The sequence below is a fragment of the Solanum stenotomum genome, chromosome 8 (genome assembly GCF_019186545.1).
Source record: "Solanum stenotomum isolate F172 chromosome 8, ASM1918654v1, whole genome shotgun sequence".
NCBI lineage: Eukaryota > Viridiplantae > Streptophyta > Magnoliopsida > Solanales > Solanaceae > Solanum > Solanum stenotomum.
In genome coordinates, this window is record NC_064289.1 from 1,945,284 (window position 1) to 1,967,806 (window position 22,523).

General features: G+C 35.4%; 3 protein-coding genes and 1 pseudogene across 3 annotated transcripts; 3 read left to right on the top strand and 1 right to left on the bottom strand.

The window, feature by feature from the left end:
* Positions 1 to 542: 542 nt before the first annotated feature.
* On the top strand, positions 543 to 5,883 carry LOC125873348 (sister chromatid cohesion 1 protein 1). The gene is made up of 19 exons (XM_049554261.1): positions 543 to 642; positions 1,211 to 1,279; positions 1,368 to 1,426; positions 1,502 to 1,546; positions 1,663 to 1,682; positions 1,774 to 1,850; positions 2,155 to 2,275; positions 2,721 to 2,790; positions 2,938 to 3,010; positions 3,199 to 3,308; positions 3,674 to 3,747; positions 3,834 to 3,995; positions 4,237 to 4,402; positions 4,480 to 4,755; positions 4,848 to 4,926; positions 5,134 to 5,285; positions 5,381 to 5,465; positions 5,561 to 5,673; positions 5,757 to 5,883. Exons 1-19 carry the CDS (start codon positions 590 to 592, stop codon positions 5,837 to 5,839), a joined length of 1,887 nt encoding a protein of 628 aa, XP_049410218.1. The 5' UTR covers positions 543 to 589; the 3' UTR covers positions 5,840 to 5,883.
* Positions 5,884 to 7,534: 1,651 nt separating this feature from the next.
* On the bottom strand, positions 7,535 to 9,000 carry LOC125872297 (T-complex protein 1 subunit beta-like; annotated as a pseudogene).
* Positions 9,001 to 10,410: 1,410 nt separating this feature from the next.
* Positions 10,411 to 11,365, top strand: LOC125872977 (uncharacterized). The gene has a single exon (XM_049553802.1). The coding sequence runs from the start codon at positions 10,529 to 10,531 to the stop codon at positions 11,189 to 11,191; it is 663 nt and encodes a 220-aa protein (XP_049409759.1). The 5' UTR covers positions 10,411 to 10,528; the 3' UTR covers positions 11,192 to 11,365.
* A 3,925-nt stretch (positions 11,366 to 15,290) lies between these two features.
* LOC125872978 (uncharacterized) lies at positions 15,291 to 20,051 on the top strand. Its single transcript, XM_049553804.1, has 5 exons — positions 15,291 to 16,115; positions 16,577 to 17,120; positions 17,194 to 17,285; positions 17,485 to 17,877; positions 19,411 to 20,051. The coding sequence occupies exon 1, from the start codon at positions 15,449 to 15,451 to the stop codon at positions 16,097 to 16,099; it is 651 nt and encodes a 216-aa protein (XP_049409761.1). The 5' UTR covers positions 15,291 to 15,448; the 3' UTR covers positions 16,100 to 16,115; positions 16,577 to 17,120; positions 17,194 to 17,285; positions 17,485 to 17,877; positions 19,411 to 20,051.
* Positions 20,052 to 22,523: the final 2,472 nt, after the last annotated feature.

A 22,523-nucleotide genomic window follows, 5' to 3' on the forward strand; every position in this document is an offset into this window, starting at 1 on the left:
CATTTAATATTGATATTACTATAGGTCGCAATAATTAAAAATTTAATATATTTAAAAAATACATATAAAATTATTTAAATTTCGAAAATGTGCTACGTAGAGAATATTTTTATTTGCATATTTTCCTTTATTTTTATGAAGGATGGCTTTTTCGTGCTTTAGATTTTACTAACATTTTCATGGTCATGTTAAGTGGGTTCTTTTATGGTTCAGTGTAACCACTTAAATTTTATTTGTAACAATTAAATTAAGCCTCTTGAACAAGCACACTAGGGGACACGTGGAAGCCATTCAGGAACGATAGCACAGAAATTCCATCATTTGAGCTGTGACTTGAGTTCATCAAACATTCATTCTTCAATAGGGTGCGGGCCCCACAATATACTCTGTGAAAATGCAATCGAAATCGCATCTGTTATGGCGGGTATACTCTTCAGTCTATACAGACGCACAGGCACAAAACACACACAGTTTCACCTTTCTCACTTTGCATGTGATCTCTCTCTCTCTCCAACTATATATACAAAACCCTCTAGCTTCAAGTACTCTGCAAAATCAGTGCTGAAATCTCCTTCTCCACGACGGCAATATGTTCTACTCTCATCAGCTTCTTGCTCGCAAAGCTCCGCTCGGCCAAATATGGTGAAAATTGTCGATTACTACTTGTCATTTCGATTTTTTCCTTCCGAAATTCGTTATTTTCATATGCATACGCTACATTTTTGGAGTTTCTGCGTTTTTACTTGCATATGTTGTAAATCCTGAGCTAGATTTATGTTTCCTTCTTTAGTCGCTGTTTAATGATACTCAGCAGCTTCTTCACGCGATTTCTCGTAATCTGAAGTTATGAGTTATATGTTAAGTTGTCACTGTTGAATTGGATCCGTTTCTTTTCGGAAAATGCTTAAATTCAAATTGTTTACGAGTGTATTGATCCAGTTTACTACAACTTTTGTTTTGATTTTCTATTCTAAATTCGTTTAATACATATAGATAAGCTACATGTTTTGCGTTTCTACGTTTTAAACTTTCATGTATCGCAATTCCTGTAGTGGATCTTCTTTTCGTCTTTTGCTTTATGTATCTAATGTTCTGTATTCGTTGAAGTTCCTTCATAGGATTTTTCGTATACGTTAAGTTTTCACATTTCAATTTGGCTACGAAGAATGTTTAAATTGATGTTGTTTATATCTCTCTCTTTGCTGTGAAGGATGGCGGCCACTCTACACTCGAAACTCAATAGGAAAAAGCTTAGTAAACTCAATATTATTAACATCTGGTGATGGTTTTCTTCTACTATTACGTTGAACTGCCTTTATTCCTTGTTGATTTTGAGTAATCATCTTCTGCAATTTCTTTTGTCACAGTGAACAAATCTTGAATCCATCTGTCCCGATGGCTCTGAGGCTCTCTGGAATTCTCATGGGTATGCTTCGAAAACCACTGACTGTCCGCAATTGCTGCTTTCGGTTTAGATATCTAATCGTCAGTTCTATCTCAGGTGGAGTAGTCATTGTTTACGAACGCAAAGTGAAACTCCTCTACGGTATCAATTGCCATGTCGACTTCATCATTTCTATTTGAATTTCTCGTCATATTACTCCTACTTTCCCCTTCCTTATTGCTTCAATTTTTTTTTCTTTTATGTTTTCTTTAATGCAGAGGATGTGACTCGTCTCATGGTAGTAACATTGGTCTTCGATCCCAATCAACTTAATTTCTTTCTTTGCTCTGTTTTCATTAAATTCAGCATTTATGATTTGGTATTTTCAGGTGCAAATTAATGAAGCTTGGAAGGTCAAAGCAACTACCGATCCTACGTTACTTCCCAAGGGTAAATCGCAAGCCAAGTGAGTAACTCATCTCCAATTCGAGGTCAGAGTATTTTGCCGAGAAGCAGAGATTGTAAGGGCGAATCTTAGCAACTGTTTAATAGTTTCAGTTACTTCGATAGTGCTTCAGTAAATTAACAACTAAAGTATGAACTGCCACCAATCATTTGAATTATTAACTCAATTTATTATGGTTTCTTTCCCTCAATGTTTGGGTCAATTTCATCAATGGGTTATTTAAGGCCAGCTTATGCTGTGAATCCTGTAGTTGTTTTTCCTAAGGTTGATACTTAATTTTTCATTCCTCATTTCAATTCTGTAGGTATGCAGCTGTTACTCTGCCAGAGAATCGGGAGGAAGAACTCCCTGAGATTGAACAGACGTTACGAAATCCAGACACAGTCACAATGATGGATTTCGAACAAACCTCCTATTTCACGATGGTACATTATGGAAAGCACTGTCACCTCCTCAATCCACCAAATAACTTCAAAAGCAGAAACAAAAATTGTTAGGAAAAATAGGAATTTGTTGAAACTGATCTAATTAGACTATTGAGCTTTCTTTAGATTGTTGAATAAGTCGTATTTCATTGTTCAGCAAGTTTGCAAGCTCAACAATAGAAAGTTAACAATGATAAAGTGGTTTGATTTCCCTTCGCTTTCTTTTGGTTACTCCATATGTTTTGTAATTTGTTCTATGTTATTTCCACTCTTGAGTTGTTTAAGCTTTTTGAGAGACTATCAAAAGTTACTTGGGTTTTGTCAGAAGTAGGCAATCTTATCTGATACCACTTGGATAAGAGTAGAAAATCTTAGTGAAAATAAGATCATAATTAGTAATTTCTACATGAGAGTGCAGCTAAACTTGCGGACGTTCAATGTGCAGAGACTAGATAATGCTGATCTCTATGATAAACCCAATGCACAGGAGGAACCTGCCAAGGACTTGCATCAAGGTATACCTAGATCCCACTATCAGCATAGATTATGCTAATTTCACCATCACAGTAGAATATATAACTATATCCTAGTCAATGCTACTTTGTTTTCCAGTTTTGTCTTGTTGTGCCCATCTCTAAACTATCCTGAAACCCTTGTTGCAGTTGATCCAGATAATATCACCCTCGCTGAACACTTTGAATCCCATCATACAGATATGTTCAATCATTTTGAGAGGTATCACGATGAACAGTTAGTAGGCTCTGTATTTCTAAGTTTATATGGTCAGTTAGCATAAAGACTTCACGTGAACCAAACTATCCATCATTAAATCACAGGAGGCTAATTAGCCTCATTTTTATTTAATTGCAAAGCTTTCCTTCTATTATCCTCCTATTAATTTTTAAGCATGAATTACTCTGCAGGTTTGATATTGAAGGGGATGAAGAAACACAAATGAATTATACCCAGCCAGAGGATGCTCAAATCCCAAGTACTCCTGTGCCATCTCCACCTCGAGAACAAGCCCATCAACGTAAGAATGTGTTATTATCTTCTACTTTAGATAAATGAAGTTTTTTGAGATGTAAATAGTAGATGGACTTAAGATGTTTCACTATTTCACTTGGTGCGCTTTAAGGGAGACTTTTCTGATAGAGACATTATGGCAATAAACCCTTCCTCTCAAAGAGGAACATGAACGCAAGTTACCTACTATCAGATCAGTTAAAATACTTTGTGGCTACCTGGCTGCTTATCATTAAACTTCCAGTTTACATATGTGGTTCCTTCAAGCACAGAACTCTATTGGATTGAGTAGAGCTCGTAAAAGTCTTTAGATTTCCTTAGGTAATTAATTATTTCTGAAAATTGGTTGAATGGAGCGAAACATTATTGCAGCTGATGAGATCCCTGACAGACATCCAGAGGACCAAGTGAAGCAACAATCTGATGAAGTTGGAGAAGCTTTTGAGGTAGAAACTCCACAAGCAACCGAGCTAGAAAATAATGTAAAGAAAAACTGTCAGCACTAATCTTACGTCTTGACATGATATTGTAGCAGCGGCAGGATCAACAAAGGCCAAAGCCAGCTCGACGAAGAGCAAGAAAGGCCGCAAGTCTTGCAATTGATCATGAGCAAACTATTATTTCTGGTGACATATATCAATCCTGGCTTCAGAGTTCTTCAGATATTGCATCAAGAAAAAGGAAAAAGAGAAAGGTACTCCCATACCTCCCTCAAGTCTAGATCTTCCCATCTCAATTTTTCCATTCTGTGCACCTTAGCAATTAAAATTTGACTAGGGTCTTATCCTACAATAAATCATGTTTAACCTTTGACATCAATGGCTAGTCTTTGAGTATCCCAAGAATAGCAAGTGCATCTCTCTCTGGAAGGTAACCTTAACTAAACTAAGATGCAGCATCATTTATTAGTAACCTTAAGTTCCTGCTCTGTGCAGACTTTGAGTGTCTTGCCTTCTATGAAGATAGCCAGAATGATGGAAATGCCTCCTATTGCACTACTAGAAGGATTGTTCACAAATGGAAATAAGGAAGTTCACTATCCAGCACCACTCCTAAAATTATGGATGAGGAATACCCAACCTCCGCATGATTCACCTTCTGGTTTGTTTTTTCATCCATGATATTAGACTCTTAGTTGCCAAAACTACAAACAGATGGTAATTACATTTGACTTGCAGGAAAGACCTCTCCACCCTATCCTCCTGAATCATCCTATACATCTCCAGGTGAAAGGATGGGTAATTTGGAACCGCCTTTCGAATATTTCCAAAGCGGTGTAGGCTCCCCAGCAGTAGGAATCTCTATAGAAAAACAAAGGGCAAATCTCAACAATAACACGATTACACCTGAAATTCTCATGGAGGACCTCAGAACCAATCTTACAAACATGGGACTGCATCCAACAGAGGCTAATGGAGTGAGAGAGACCGATCACATGGCCACACCTGGCTCTGGTATATCGACTTTTTTTATGAATTTCCTAATCTCCATGATTTGTTCGGCGATCTGTTATGGTGGTATAGCTAACATTTTTGTGAATATATAGCTGATGAGCCTAGATCCATTCCAAGCTCAGAATCTGGTCATGGTGTACTATCACAGAATTCTGTAACCAATTCAAGCCGGTTAGTACTACTAGTAGCTATATGTTGAGGGATATTTGTCTAAATATGAACCACTTGAATCATACAGACAATAACAGAAGGAAATAATGAATATCATGGATCTCGGTACCATAGGAAACTTCAAAATCTTTGCTTCTATTTAAAATTACGAAGGTCACACCATATAGCAGCATCTGGTTACATTGATCAAAATTGTTAACTCTTCAGGTCCAACAAGAAAAGACCCCATTCTTCATCGAAGCACAGTGGCAATGGTCTTCAACCAGTAGCAGAAGAGAACCCATGGCACGACCCCACTCCAAATTTCAAGTTGACTAGATTATCTGAACTATCTGAAAATGGTTTTACACAAGACAACGGTTCGTGAATAGTCAATAACTTTCCCATTTTAGTTCTGGTCATTTTCTTTAATGTGGTTTAGTTTGTTATGAACCTCCCTTTACTCTTTTGGCAGAGATATTGATGGAAACCGGACCAACACAAACCCAACATCCATTCATTACTCAACCTCTTGACATGATGACCGACTCTATTAGGATGTAAATCCTTTTCCATTAGTTCCTAAAACTTCCTCCAGCTTCATTATATATCATCTGACTAACTGATTTTTCACATGATAAACTGACGCCTACAGGCAGCTAAAGAGTCATTTTGACACTCCCGGATCGGCCGAAGCAGAATGTTTGAATGAACTAACTCTTGGGATGTCAAAGAAACAAGCAGCATGTCTTTTTTATCAGACTTGTGGTATGCATATTTCTTTCATATCTTTCATAGTTTCCAGCTTATCTCATTAGAGAGAATTAATGTTTGCTCCATTCTATGTGCAGTTCTGGCCACTCGAGACTTCATAAAAGTCGAACAGGAGCTTCCATATGGAAACATCCTCATTTCCAGAGGTGCAAAGATGTGACAACGGATAAATCGAGAAGATGCTAAGCCCTCACAAGTCTTGTAAGGTTCATCTATTGTTATAGCTGATACAAATTTGTTTTTCAGTTAAGGTATTGGAGAGTTCAGGCACAGATTTATAGCTCGAATTATCAGGAGAAACTATTTTTATTGTTAACCTATCTAGTGTTTAATCGTAGAAGCATAGTTATCTCCAACAGAATATACATAGGAGTATATGATTGGTCATTCTGAAACTAGCTAATTGCATATTTTGTACTAGCATTTGGTGACAGCTAATTGTTTTAAAAAGTGTATGAAGGTCAAATGTTGAAGCTAAATTGATAGTAACACATGGAAGTGCAATGTACTTCCTGTCAGACCAAAAAGAAATCCTAACAGGTCACGAAGTCATTGGACAACTTCTCTGCAATGTTATCAACTTTCTTTTCTTTTGCTTTTGGTATAACGATATCATGCTGCAATGATAAGATGGGTTAACTCATAGTACATTGTTGGTTTTGAAGTGATGTCCCGAAGTCTATTTTATTTGAATAAAACTATGTAGTGCAGTAATAACTGTGCACTACAAAACATGTTCAGTTATAGGCCAATCTTATATCGAAGCCTCTTTACTCAATCAAAACATCCAATAGAAACATAATACACCTTTCTACAAATGCAGTGTGTACACTGTCATACTAAGAACAATATTCAATAGTTGGCTCATCTACAGTCACCTACAACTTTAACATGATTGAATACAAACATCTCAACAGATTAAGCACATCCAATCCAGGTTTACATTCTGTCTTCCCTCCACCATGGGCATATGTGACGATTTCATCAACCTTAGTATCATCTCAGCAGCCTCGATTGCAGATAGTAACACAGCCTGTTTGACTTTGAATGCCTCCGATATTCCTAGTTCTGCCATATTTTTCCAACCTGTCATAAAAGCCAGATAAGATGATTAGATTCTAGCAAAATCCTAACTCCCAATAAGCAGCAAGAATCAATGATTTGCACAGGATTTGAATTGTGCTTGGTGAAAAGAGAAATGGAGAGAGTTTCGGCTTCCTTCAGTTAGACTTTACTAAAAAGAACAGTTACAAAATAACTGGAATGGTCATTTTTCTTTTTTGAAGAACTAGAGGAGAAAAGAAAAGATGCTTTCTTCCTTGTGGAGAGTCCTCTTAAACCGTACAAAGGAAAGAGAAGTTCAGTTATGATAAAACTATCATTCCATTTCCTGCATTGGCAACAGAGATTGGCTGTTTCAGTATTTCAATCAAACCCAAATCGTTATTTTTTCTTCTTAAAGTATGATTCAGTTAAACCAAGACAAAGAAGACGTAAATGCAAAGACCATCACTCAAGCACACCATATTAAATAAGTTCCCTCTTAGCTGAAATCTGCTGAAAGAAGGGATCATATTCCATACAAGATAAATCATGTTTCTTTTTAACTTTTGGGTACTTCAATTTTTCCCCTGAATAAAAACAGAAAAAACTATTAAGTTATTGCCTTTCTTAACTCAAAACTGCATCCATAGGGCACCAACTTATATTTTCCTCCCAATCAAATTAAAAGATCCTGATCATAAAATATTAAACAGAGGTGCCTTATTATGAGGACCATATCCATTGAAAGCATGAAGCGGTCAAATATTCAGTTCAGGTAACGTCATCAGGGTTCCTGCTAAGTCTGTTACCAGTGTTGCATTGACTTCGATGAAGAAAAGCAAGGGCAAATTTGAGCAAGCAAAACAATACAGAAAGCTGATTTCATGAACAGACTGTGTTCTGAACTCATCACAAGATAGCATAATTAATTATTCCGACATTTTGAGTGGGTTTACTCACCTCACCTGTCCAGTGATGACATCTATCCCTGCATTGTTTTCTTCCTTGTGGTGTTCTGCACGAAGCTGGGCAACCAGCTAAGTGCTGTCCAGATCAGCATTGTCAGCAATGATTGTCGGATTGCCACAAGTGCCTGGGAGAAAGCCTCAATTGCATGAGACCTTTTACCAGGAGTCTTTTTAGCTCAGTTCATCTACTGCCTTTGCCATCACCATCTCGGTCCATCCACCTCCAAGTAGAATTCAATTGTCATTTACTGTCTGAGACAGTACACACAAGGCATCATGCAGAGATTTTTCAGCTTCAGCCTGTACATGAGGGCTTCCAAAAGAATAAGAGACAGAGTTCATATATAAAACATTGCACAGAATTAAACAGACTTCACTTTCAACCCACTAAAGATGAGATTTTCATCAGCACATGCATGGGCCATCACGGTGACCAAAGAGAACTTGATTTTAGAACTCATTTATTAAATATTCATTTCCCAAGGAACAAAACTCACTCGATGCATTATAGTTAATCCCCAAGTGGATTTCAAGTAGTTTACAACCTTCACGAAAATCAAACAGATACTAAGCTGGAGACGAGATGACACCATTCTGGAGACCCCTCCCTATCAATCCTTCCTCCAAACAAATGGCAGTTGAAGACAAAGAAAGAGTAAGATGCTAATACATATCTTGCATCTCTCAAGACAATTGTACAACCTGACCCAGTTCGGCCCCAGGAAAGTAGATCAAGTTGTCCTCGTCAATCACTATTTCTTCAATGAGTTTGCAGTGTCCCAGCTTGACAGACTCTGGATTATCAAAGGTAGATGCAAACTCTCCATAACCAAAGCCAGGCGCTCAATACCATCAAAATCAGCATGCTCGATAACAAGTATCCCTACTTCCGCAAACTGTTCCTCTGGGATATTGTAAGTCAGCTGTCGGTTACCAAAGCAGTTTATTACATGAGAGATGATGTTTTGCACCTTCTCCCTCATTTTATCTTTTTCAGCTGCTTCTAGCTTGGCCATTGAGTCAACTCAGACACGTGTACCATAGATTTTAACTTAATCAGTATCCATTGCCATGTTCGCCACCAAGATCTTAGCATTTTAATACGTTTAGGTTGGCCAACCCAATCTTTTTATCCAAAATAAACCTGCAGAAAAGAAATGATTTTAGAGAGAAAGAACTCGAGGAATTTATATTCCTTCTTAAGAGTAATAGTGTATTGATGTTACGAGAGAACCCTATAACCTAGAAGCAGACCAAAAAATAGAGACTTAACGAACAATATGGTTCTCGAACAATGACCTCCGGTCATAACATCTATACTAGTAGGAAGCTCGTGGGTACACCAAAAGTTTTTCACAAATAAAAGACATGCCTCAAGCTGTACGAGTCATACAAGCTATCTATCCTTTTCTTCCAAAGTAGCCACATAAAGTCCAATTAGTTCTATCTTAACCCCCAGACACATCCCTTACATCAATCATGATGATACATAGAAAACAATTACTCTACCCGACCATACACAAAAGGTTTTGACAAGTTCTTCAAAGATTTGCTCGAGCCAAGAGAAAACCTCCCAAGGAAAACATATTATTCACAAACTCCGAAGTACATACACAGTGTAATAGGTAAACAAGCTTCTTACAGCGCAACGTATAAGGACAAAGCATACTAATCAACCATGAAAAAGTGTAAAAGTTTATGTAGATTACATATTTCATGCATCAATGTATTGACAAAAACATATGTAAGTATTTTCCTTTAATATCAAGTTACACAGACTCACAAACACTGATCAATACTTCATTATCACAGAAACAACAGAATTGGTAACAAACAATGACTAAATGTGCTACATTTGAACCCTCACACTCTTCTTACGAAAGCCAATGCTAGGGCTCAACACAATACAAACACAACTCAATTACTCCTCATGTATATGAATCAACTCTTTACATTACACTCATTTTAGTCATAATTTATTCATTTTTCACCTAGTCGTCCATCTACAACAATCCTTCTAGTTTATCCGGCCCGGGATCTACTATACTTTCGAAACGCATGTAAACAGAGTTTATGAAAAAAGCGAGAAAAGAGTAACTAGAGAGGACGACGAACCTTCTAGAACAACGCTTTCTACGGCGGTGCCGGAGAAGAGAAGTTACTCAGAGTAGTGGAAAGGTGTCAGTGGGAAAAATAAAATCTGGAGGGAGGGATGCGAAAATGGAGTTGTGGAGTTTGAAAGTTTAAATGCTCTTGGACGGTATTTTATTAATTTGCTGAGGGTAGATTGGTCATAAAAACTATGGGCTTCCGTTGTTTGATTTTTATAAAAACAGGTCGGGGAACTTGAAGTTTCTGTACGATTGACCTATTTCTTATTGATCTCTAATTTTTGTGGCATAAATTTAAGTAACTTTTATATCTTGTCTCGTATCAAATTTATAGTAATTAAATTTTCTGACATTAATCACATAGTAAATAATTTATTCAGTACAAGTTTTAAAAAAAATTGTCATGTCCAATTATGTCTTTTGCACATAAGTCTTGAACTGAGCTTATGACGTAATTAGTGTAATATTATAATACAAAATTATGTCTTGCCATTTCCTTTTTCTTTTTTAATATTAAGGGATATTTTTGTTACTAAAAATTAAGCGCAAAAATTAAAAGACCACATTTAAGCCCACCCTAAAATAGGCATTCTCTGCCAATGACCCACGCCACTTTCCCCCGGTCCAATATCAAATGCCCTACATTATCTTATCTTTGAATTTCTTGAGTCTAGTCTCCTTCTCACATTCGCAGGAAAATTACTGCTGTAGAAGTTAAAGTCTCTCATGGCAATGACGATGACCACTGCAATGGCATCGCCGTCGCGCCGGCTGCTTATCGACTCTCGACATAGTACAATCAGCACTATCCCCAAGAATGTGGCAATTTACCCAGCAACAGCAGTTACAAATAAGGGTTTATTGAAGCACTGTATATCCTCGCAAAGATGCCTAAGATCTCTGGTGAAACCAGTATCGGCTGCTAGTTCAGGGTTTGAGGCAGATTTGGGTGATGATGAATCTTTGATACGCGTTAAAAATGCAAAGATAGCTGTTGAATCCGAAGACGATGAGAAGATACAAGTCAGAGTAGATGTGAACGAAGAGGACACAAAAACGGTTTTCGAAAAAGTATTGACAAATTTAGCAAAATCAGCGCCACCTGTTCCAGGCTTCCGCAGGGAAAAAGGAGGGAAAACATCAAAGGTTCCTAAGGACTTTCTACTGCAGATACTTGGTGAAGACCGAGTTACCAATTTTGTAATACGAGAAATTGTTACCTCAACTCTTGCTGATTATGTGAAGAAGGAGAATTTGGCAGTAAAGGATAACAAGATTAGCACCACACAAACTGCGGATGAACTCAAGTCATCATTTGTTCCGGGAACAGAATTCGGATTCAATGCCACCTTAGAGCTTGAAAAATCAAAAACTGAAGCCACCACATAAACCCACAGAAGAAGATGAGATTTCTCACTGTTTAAACTCTTAGAATGACTTGTTAGAATAGAATCATCAGTAATTCCTGAGGCCAATAGATTGAAGGCTCCTAAAATCTATTACTGTTTGGCTTACTACTGGTTAGAATTGAAATTGAATTATAATTTCAGTTCTCTATTCAAATTGAATTATGATTTCAGTTGGTATTTCTTGGAGCAATATCATCTGAAGAAACTTTTGTTGCCAGATATTTTCATTTTTTGCTTACATTGAAGATATATCTTATCATCTGCTTTTTGGGCATCAAGATAGTTGATTGAAGTGGTACAAAGGAAGGGTATTTGAAATGCTTAAAGTGATCCTATTTAGTGATAATAGTAGTGACAACAGGTAATTAACAAGGGTTCATGTGGATCTTTTGCTTCACAGTTTGCCACAATCTAAGAGAGGTAGAGGAAGATACAATTTTTTACATGTAGACATGAAAACTAAGACCAGAAGTAAAATTCCCATAGTCATTCCAGATACAAATTTTGTAATTGGCAGGCAATAATTACAAAAACATGGAGAAGCGTTGAGGGTTAGGGTAACAATTTACTTTCAATGTCAAATGGACTTCTGTATTGCACGTTTTATTTACTTTCAACAGCTTTACATATGTTATTATGATAAACTTGAAACTAGTGGTATGCAAGAACATGTGTCGCAAGCTCTTGTGATAGACTGTTATGAACCAGCCTTGGCCCAACGTCGCTACCTACTCGGATGTTGCACAACTAGTTATTGGACTGAGAAGAAGCAACAGAAATGGAAGGCCTTCACAAAGGTTGATTGGGCCACACAGGTTCATAACATAGACACTATGCAAAGGCTTTTTAGAGCATGGAAACTCGATTCCATGCTGACCACTCCTGCTATGCTACTGATGAAGAGAGACCGCCCATAGGCCAGATGATGTTACACATGATGGATTGGGTGTTTCTGGTAGGACTTTTTAGAAGTCCAGCATTCAAGGTAACTTCATGATAAACAATGCATGATATATTACTATTTAAACGTTGGTCCTTAATGTATTTATCTGCAGGTTACGAGTGAGAGGAACTAACTAAACCGGTGAAAACAAATAACTAAGCACTCATGTAGGCTAAGCTCAAAGTCATTTGCAGAAGTGAAGGAATCTGATGGTACAAATCATTTACCAAAATGATAAAGCTCAAAAGAACCATTCAAAATGATAGAACATGAACGAAGTGAATCATGAAAAACTTTAGCATACAAGAACATGAAAGAGCATTAGCTTTAGCATAAGAAGAATAGTCATATAAGGAGAGTGATTTTTCAGTCGAAATCACAACAGCACTAGTTTGTTCACAAGTTCAATATTAAAAAATAATTACAGAGCATATTAATCAACCATTGATTAGATGTAAAAGTTTATGCAGATTACATATTTCATGCATCAATGTATAATGTTTTAGCAAAAACATAAACATATGTAAGAATATGATCACCATTTATACTTCATTATCCCAGAAATTACAGAATTGGCAACGAAAAATGACCAAATCTGCTACATTGAACCACCATCCCTCTCTTCTTACGAATGCCGAACACACAAACACAACTCAATTATTCCTCATATCTACGAATCATCTCTTTACATTACACTCATTTTAGTCATAATTTAATCATCTTTAACCTAGTCATCCATCTACCACAATCCTTCTCGTTAATCCAGCCTGGGATCCACTATACTTGCGAAAAGCATGTAAACAGAGTTCATGAAAAAGCGAGAAAAGAGTAACTAGAGAGGACGACGAACCTTCTACAACAACGCTTTCCACGGCGGCGCTGGAGAAGAGAATTTACTGAGAGTAGCGGAGAAGTGTCAGCGGGAAAAGAAGAATCTGGAGGGTAGGGAGGGAGATGGTTTGCCAAAATGGAGTTCTGAAATTTGAAGGTTCAAATGGTCTTGGACGGTATTTATTAGTTTCCTGAGGGTATATTGGTCATAAAACTATGGGCTTCCTTTGTTGATCTTTGTGAAAACGGGGCACGCGACTTGAATGACCCGTCTGGCCATAGATATAGCAAGTCTAGTTTTTTGGATGAGGGAAATTGACAAAAAAAAGATTCAAAATCCCAAACACTGCAAAAAAAGAAAAAGAAAAAAGAAGAAGGTAATTTTGGGGCTAAAATCTAATCTATGAATTCTTTTAAAATTTAAAACATATTTCAAATGTTTTTTTTTATATAAAAAGAACCCATTCATTATTACTCCAACTTCAACTATAATTATCTCAAATTTTTAGATTTTAAAAAATTAATTTGTTTTGATATAATAATTTTGTTCATTCTATTTATAGTTTCGTAAAGAATGTGTCAAGTCAGACAAATAAAAATGAAATAAGTGAGTACTAAAATGTCGAAAGATAAAAATTGAACAACATATTTTGAGGTGGGGCTGCTTATTGAGCGAATAATTTCACTTTATAATTTGACCTATTAGTTAGTGATTTTTAAATGTACTAATCCGCTAGTAAACTGATAAGATGTCGATTGATTCGCTAATGAATTAACAATTATCTAAAAATTATTGGCCAACATATCGACTAACCTTTATGATACCTTCTTTTTCGATGAACGCATCTTACCCTATACTTGCATGAAGCCATGAACATTGCTAATCTGAAATTATTGAATTCATACCATCAAAGAGATTGCGCATTTAGATCTCGATGAAGGACCCTTAAACGTGAATCAAGTGAAGATAAAAAAAAAAAAGGCCCTCAATCAATGCCTTAGATCATGTAGAAACATTTATAGCATAATTTTAAATGGGGATTTAGCCTTTATCATTCATAATAATAATAATATAATATGTACTTTATATATTTAGGGGTAAAAGTGTAAGTATGACAATTCTTAATGGGTTAATGATTTATTGGATAAAAAAAAAAATTGAGTGATCCGCTCTCAATTCAATAAATCATTAATTATAAAATTTCAATTCATTACTTAACTATTTGTTTGATAATCCAATGCCAATAAACTAATAAGTCAATTTTGCGATTTTATTGATTAGTACGCGATTTTGAACACCTTTTAAGGGGGCAGAATTAAACATTACTCTAATTTAGGGGTATTCGTAGGGGTGTACAAAACCGAACCGAAAATCGAACCGAAAACCGAACGAAACCGCAAATCGAGTCAACCCGAAAAAAAAACCCGACTAGTGGTTTGGTTTGACTTGGTTTGGTTTTGGAAAAAAAAAACTCGACTATATTTGGATTGGGTTGGTTTTAACTAAAAAAAACCAACTCGAGACCAAACCAACCCGAATTTATATATATAATTTTAAAATTTTATTTTATACATAAAAATATTTACTTTGATATAATTTTTAAATATTTCTTATACTTTTCCATAGTTTTTATCTTTTAATATATTATTTCAAGTTTGAAACTTAGAATTATGAATGGGTCAATAAAGATTATAGTCCATAGATGTTGGTAATTATAATAAAGCTTAAATCAAAATTAAATTAATACTAATGCAAAAAGAAAATCAATTCAACACTAAGAATGACAATAATATTGAATATTTGTTCTTTAATTTTATATTGATTTAGACAATTAAAATACATAATCTAATTTTAATTTTATTTAATATTTAGTCCTGTAACTAATACTTATTAAACTTAATTTTAGCATGATTTAGTACTTTTAAATTATGATAATTTTCATTATGACTTGTTAATTTGCAATATTTGTTTTACGCGATTTCATTATTATTATTTTTGTTGGATATTTAAGTGTCATTAATCATATTATATTGTGTTATATTTTAAAGAAACATCTTAGATATTTATATTTTGGTAGGACTAAAGAAATATTTGAAGTACAAGTAAATTATATGTTTGTATGAATACTTTACCGGAAAAACCCAAAACAATCCGAAAAACCGAAAAATCCAAAAAAATCCAAGGTTGAAAAACCCGAGTTTTATTGGTTTGGTTTGATTTGATTTATAAATTTAAAAATTCGACACAAATGGTTTGGTTTGATATTTAAAAAATCCGAACCAACCCGACCATGTACAATATTCGTGTGAATGACCCGCGTCCGCGCTACTGCCGTCCCGTGCAAAATCAAATGCCCTACATAATCTTATCTGTGAATTTCTCGCGTCTGATCTTCTTCTCAGTTCTCACACTCGCAAATTACTGTAGAAGTTAAAAAGGCACTCATAGTTTCCGAGGGAACTATGGCAATGACCATGACCACTGCAGTGGCGTCGCCGTCCAGCCGGCTGCTTATCGACTCTCGCCATAGTACCGTTAGCACTATCCCCAAGAATGTGGCAATTTACCCAGCAACAGCAGTTACAAATAAGGGGCTATTGAAGCACTGTATATCCTCGCAAGGATGCGTAAGATCTCTGGTGAAACCAGTTTCGGCTGCTAGTTCAGGGCTAGAGGCAGATTTGGCTGATGAACGCCTTAAAAATGCAAAGATAGTTGTTGAATCCAAAGAAGCTGAGAAGATACAAGTCAGAGTAGATGTGAACGAGGAGTACACAGAAATGGTTTTCGACAGCGTTTTGACAAAATTAGCAAAATCAGAGCAACCAATTCCAGGCTTCCGCAGGGAAAAAGGAGGGAAAACGTCCCAGGTTCCTAGGGAATTTCTACCGCAGATACTTGGTGAAGAGCGAGTTACCAATTCTGTAATACGAGAAATTATCAACTCAACTCTTGCTGATTATGTGAAGAAGGAGAATTTGGCGGTGAAGGATAACAAGATTAGCATCACACAAACTGCGGATGAACTCATGTCATCCTTTGCTCCGGGAACTGAATTCGGGTTCAACGCCATCTTAGAACTTGAAAAATCAAAAACTGAAGCCACCACATAAACCCACAGAAGAAGATGTACTGAAACTTTTTCTCACTGTTTAATATCTTAGAATGACTTGTTAGAGCAGAATTAGTAATTCCCGAGGCCAATAGATTGAAGGATCCTAAATCTATTACTGTTTGGCTTACTACTGGTTAAAATTGAAATTGAATTATGATTTCAGTTGGCATTTCTGGGAGCAATATCATGTGAGAAATTTTATGGTCAGTTTACCAACTGAGCAACTACTTCCTTGGAAACTAGCATCTGAAAAGTAGTGAGTTTTGAAATAAAACTGAAACAAAGATTAAAAATCTTCCATTTTTTTGCTTTCATTTAGGATATATCTTATCATCTGCTTTTTTTGCATCAAGATAGTTGATTCAAAAGGTAAAAAAGGAAGGGTACGTGAAATGTTTAAAGTGGTCCTATTTAATGATAATAGCAGTGACAACAGTTAATTAACAAGGGTTCATGTGGATCTTTTGCTTCACAGTTTGCAACAAATCTAAGAAAGGCAGAGGGGGAGATACAAATTTTTACATGTGGACATGAAAACTAAGCATGGTAGTAAAATTTTCCATTGTCATTCCTGATGACATGGTGAGAGTTGTAGTTCCTGGGTCTAGAGATATTGTTAATTATTGTGGCTTGATTATGCGGCACACTAAATTGTTCAGAGATGATAATTGGCCGGCAATAATTACAAAACCATGGAGAAGCGATGTAGTTGAAGGTTAAGGTAACAATTTACTTTCAATGTCAAATTGACTTCTTGTTGCATGTGCTATTACTTTCAATAGTTTTACATATTTTATCAGGATAAACTTGAAACTAGTGGTATGCGAGAACATGTGTTGCAAGCCCTTGTGATTGACAGTCTGACACTATGCAAAGGCTTTTTAGAGCATGGAACACTCGATGCATGCTGACTACTCCCGTTATGCCACTGATAAAGAGAGACCTTCCATAGACTGTATGATGTTACACCTGATGACTGGGTGTTTCTTGTAGGACTTTTTAGAAGTCCCGCATTCAAGGTAACTCGATAATAGGAATGCATGATAAACTACTATTTAAATGTTGGTCCTTAATGTATTTATCTAATTGCAGGTTATGATTGAGTGGAACAAGCTAACCGGGAAAAACAAATAACTAAGCACTCTTGTGGCTCAAAGTCATTTACAGAAGTGAAGGAATCATTGGTACAAATACATTTACCAAAACCACTATATAATTATTATGAGTTTATAGTATAAATATTTTCATCTTTTGTAATATATCATAGAGAGATCCTGATGATGGAACGAAGGCAACACAAAATTCATATAATTTTCTGATTCATTTTTCTATTATATTGTTATATGCTTCCTATTTTATAATATTAACTGTTTGAAGGACCAGCTCCAGGAAATTGTGGCTCAACAGCAATCTGAAGAAAATGAGCATTCAATCAGTTGCAGGTGAGATTTTAACCACTATACTTGGTGATCGGACTAACTATGCTCGTTGAAAAGGGTTTCGAAAGAGGCCTCCATAAAAGAGTTGTGTGCAACAGGTAGACTTACAGGCAAGTATGTCTTCTACAATGGGAAGTATGTGCCAAGAGATGCAAGAAAAAATGGAAAGAATATTGCTGGAAGAACGTGAGCAAGTGGCTGCTGAGTTGCAAAGAAAGAAGAACAACTGACTTCTGAGTTACTAAGGAAACTAGAAGAGGAGCGTGACCGCATGGATATACAAGTTGGCCAAAGGACTCAAGGGAAGATGGATGCATTCATGATCAGAATGCAACAGGTAAACATGTATGTTTTGCGTATTTGGATATACAGTGAATAAGTCATTTGAAATTTGGACTTTGTTCTCCCTGTTTGCTTTAATGTTAAGCGTCTGATGCATTTCTGCCTTATAGATTTGGTAATCTAAAATTGTTAGTCATTTGGTCTTCTCAGTGTTTTGGGTTATATATGATGCTTCAAGTTGAATTTCTCAAAGTGTGGTGCCATTAGGGGCGTCTTTTGGTATAGAGGAAAATATTTTTCAATTTTTCTATGTTTGATCGGTCAAATGTAGGAATACAAGTTCCTTAAAAATGAGGAAAATGATTTTCCCAATAATAGAAGTAGAAAACAAGTTCCATAAGAGGCCTTCCAAGCTCATTGTCTCCTTCCACCCCTAACTCCAACTCCCTGCATCATCTCACCCCCATAGTGTTTTCCTAAATTATATATAAATGTTTGGGACAAAATGTTTTTATTTGCGTACCACTAATTTGTTAGAAATTTAATTATTTTTCGAAAAAAATATTTTCTAAGGAACATGTCCTTCGTATCAAACACACCCTAGGTCCTATTACTATCCACTTGTGGATAAAGACCTTTGGAATATTAATTGCAAGTAGAATATGATGACAGTTCAATTCCAAACATGGATATGAGTGACCAATAATATTTTCGACGTTCATAGAGGTCAATATATCTTTTTTTTTATATGATCGTGGTGTTCGGGCCAGCTTACACGAACCTCGACTAATTTAACGGGATAGCTGTCACCTCCCACCAGCAACAAGTTACCGCGTAATTGTCTACCAAGGGTAGGAGTAGGACAGATGGAATAAATCTCTAGTGTTTTTGGTTCTACTGGGATTTGAACTAGAGACTTCATGGTTCTCAACCCACCTCATTGAGTTCTTTGTGGAAGACGAGACGAAGAACAAACTTGTCAATATGTTACATAGATTTTAATTTCCTTTACAAGATTTAATCAGAAGTAATATAAGTTCCTAGCATTTGAGTATTTTTTTCATGAGATGCATCGCGGATTTATCAGTCTTTCTCTTTTTGCTTCTTACTTACTATAAGTTTGTAAATCTACATACCTGTTATGTTAGTTTCTCCCCGAGTCTAAGGGATTCTAGTAAACTAAGACAACATAATTTCCTTTTTCAGATACTTTCAATTGTCTAATCCTTATTTCTTCTTTTAATATCATGTTATACGTCGATTCCCTTGATTTTCTGGCTTCCCTTCCTGCATAATCTCAAATGTTATCAGTTTCAGAGTGCTTGTGGTTCAATTCAATGCAATGAGTCACGGGGTGAGAAAAAAGCCTTTCCCTAGATCCTGGTAATGAGAAACTGCAGTTAGTAGTTTATTTTCCATTTGTTCATTAGTAATGAGAAAAGTTGTTATTCTTCTTGTCCCTTTGCACTAGCCTTGAACTATGTACTACCAAGTGAGGATTCAACCTTCCCATTAGTACTTGGCGTAGGATCTGTGTATTTTTACACATGCATATATTAATGATGTTTATCCTTCGTTTTCTTAATAGCAAAGATAAAGTATTCAACAATGAGGACATGAAGTTGCTCAAGGAGTTTTTTTGAAGATATTGGAGTAGTTTGAAAATGTGTGGCTAAAGCCGGCTATGAAATGGGAGTTGGGCCATTTCTGCCGAACTGATGGCCGAATGGCCAAACAGTGTTAGACTTCTTTCATTTCCAAGTATCAAGGGCTTTCGGTGGACTTCTTTCATTTCCAAATTAGCTTGTGACAAGTCCTAGCATTAGTATGAGTTTGTTGACCGCATAAGGGCAATTCATCTTGATCGCGTCAACCAGATACCATTCTAATTACTGCTAGTTGGACTCATTTTGTATTCCTTCAGCTGTGTTTCAAGAAGATGAAACATATAGATAACCCTTAAACTAGCCACCAACTCTCAAGTAGAGGTGTTTCTCTGGTTATTAGTATAGTTAAACCTACTTGATAACGAGTTTAACCGATTATATATGTATTTCGCCTTTCAAAAATTGCATTGTCTTGTGAGAATAAAGCCACATAGTCATGTATTACAACCAAATATTGGGAGAGAATAGTGGCATCGTCTCCAGTGAACCCAGAATAGTGAACATCAAGTTATTCTCATTCATTCACTATATGGTGTACTTGTTTCATAGTACATGAATAGTTGACTCTTCTCCATTTTTCAAAATGTCTAGTAGTTAACTGTGAAGTTTCAAAGGTCAAATTTACCTTTAGACTTTATTGATCCAACTTTTTCATTCAACTACTTTCATTAGTTCATAAGGACAAAATCAAGTCTCTTCAATTACAAATGGGTTAGAAACGAAATACTTTAACATGTAATCTACAAAAATAGTTTTGGAGGTGTGTGATCTTGAACTTTTAACTTCACTTACTCCATGAACAAAATTTGATGTTTAATAAGTTTTAACTTTTAACTTTGAAGATTTGTTCATAAAACAAGTGAAGATCAAAAGTTGAAGCAGCAACAACAACAACCACTTGCCCAATATAGTCCAATAAAGTAGGTATGAAGAGGATAGAATGTATACAAATTTTATTCTTATCCGAGAGATAAACAAGACTCTTTTCAATAACCATCAACTAGTTATAAATGTTGAAAATCAAAAGTTAAAAGTTAAAAAGGGTTTATTTTATTTTTGGGATAAAAAAGCCACCTGGGGTCCACACAAATGACATATGAACAGAGATCCATATTTATAAGGGCAACAAAAAGAGCAGTGAATCGAGGAAAAGGGCAGGGTTTTTTTTTTCCTACCCGGTGTCTGGAGCTCACATTAGAGCTCTAATTATATTCAGATTGCACATTGTAGTGTCCATTTCGATGTGATGCTCCCAACATGTTTTTCTCCATATTCAGATCTCGAACTTAAGACTTTTAGTTAAGAATAAAGCAGTGTCATCATTGCACCACAACTCGGGTCGGTGAGTAAAAGGGCAGGTTTAATTTTGAGTAGTGTAATACTGACACGAATCTCAATGTCGATTTTTCCAGGCATTATATAGTCAAGCTCAGGGCTTATAAAACACCACATCTGGGATGTAGACTCACCCACCCCATAGTCTCTACATTCAGAAAGAGAAATTTAATACACGCAACTTATGTCATCATCTGACACAAAATCTTAGTTAAAAACGCCTTTCACCTATTTGTGCACACAACCCCAGCTACTTTAAGGGATCTTTTGGTTTTGGTTACGGAATAAGATAGGATATTTCAAAATTAAGTTCAAAATAAAATTTATAATTGTAATTAGTTGAAGAGTAAATTTATATCGTGTCAATTAAATGTAAAACAAAAATCTTATTCCAGACTTAATCCTGAAATATCCTTCCTTATCTTATTCAATTTGAGATTATTTTAACTATAAACTAATTAAAGATTATTATTTCAAAAAACAATTTCAAAATAATTCAGTCTACATATGAAATTGCTCCACAGTATTTAACTTTACCTCCTCCACTCCTCATTATTATTTGTCGGGAGCACCAAAAAATGGGAGGATGAAGAGGAAAATAAATAAATTAGGAGATGGATTTACTAGATACGAATCGATGGAACAATCTCTATCTAAAAAACTAAAATTAGATTCGAATTTCATTGCTAATTTGTTGTTAGATAAAAAAAGAAAATTGCTCAAATGATAAATATCATTCACCTTTTACCTTGAGGATATGAATTCAAGTCATGAATAAGCAGAATTTAAGGGAGTTCATAGGGCGGAGTAAAAAAAAATGTCAGCTAAATAGTTACTCCAATAGCTAACATATTTGTGATAATATATCACTAATTATATAACTAAAAAAATTATTTGTTGCTAATTTTTATTTTTTATTTGATATTAAATATAATATACAATATGAAGAGGACAATTCTAAACCTAGTTATGGTCTAAAAGAAGGATGACTACCATTTATATATGTGATGCTGAATTGCCTATATATGGAGTATCTCTTTTAATGTCAAGTTCATCTAGACATCATATATTTTACTATTTTATTTTATTTTTGTCAAAGGCTCCCATAGTGGGGATTTAAAAATATCAAAAGAGATACAAAGGTTCAATATTTCTTACTTTTGACAATTATTGCAGAATTGAAACAATTTCTTGTCAAAGTAATTAATTGCAAGTTGTTATCTGTTAATGTCAATTTTATTTTATTTTTCAAATTCAACGTTGTAAAATTTAATATCTACGTGAAAACTACATTGGAGTGGGTTAAGTCAAAGCGTATGTTTAGATAGGGGTTATAGCGATAATTAGCATGGACTCTGCAAGAAAGTCAAGATATTATATGGGCAATTGACTTTATAATAGTAGTCTATCAAACTAATTACTTCTTGCGTCCATTTTTATTTTAGATTTGGCATTCTTACGGAACAATAAATAACAATAACATGACAATTTATGATATCATACTTTTAAATATTATAAATCCAAATTTTAGAAAAATTACTATAGTTTGTAAATAGTATAACAAAAACAGTTTTTAGCGGTAATAAATATGTAGAGTACATTAATAAAGAGTGCTAAAAAGTTTATCGGCATTAGTTAGTTGTTATTGGATCCAGCGATGATATAGGTTTTATGAACATATACAATGAGTGTTAATTGC

What these genes read in the sequence shown, in the direction of transcription:
- LOC125873348 (XM_049554261.1), top strand. Translation starts at nt 590, where the DNA reads ATGTTCTACTCTCATCAGCTTCTTGCTCGCAAAGCTCCGCTCGGCCAA. An exon ending in GCTCTCTGGAATTCTCATGG is followed by an intron (nt 1,427 to 1,501) that starts GTATGCTTCGAA and finishes GTTCTATCTCAG; the next exon opens with GTGGAGTAGTCATTGTTTAC. An exon ending in AAGGGTAAATCGCAAGCCAA is followed by an intron (nt 1,851 to 2,154) that starts GTGAGTAACTCA and finishes TCAATTCTGTAG; the next exon opens with GTATGCAGCTGTTACTCTGC.
- LOC125872977 (XM_049553802.1), top strand. Translation starts at nt 10,529, where the DNA reads ATGGCAATGACGATGACCACTGCAATGGCATCGCCGTCGCGCCGGCTG.
- LOC125872978 (XM_049553804.1), top strand. Translation starts at nt 15,449, where the DNA reads ATGGCAATGACCATGACCACTGCAGTGGCGTCGCCGTCCAGCCGGCTG.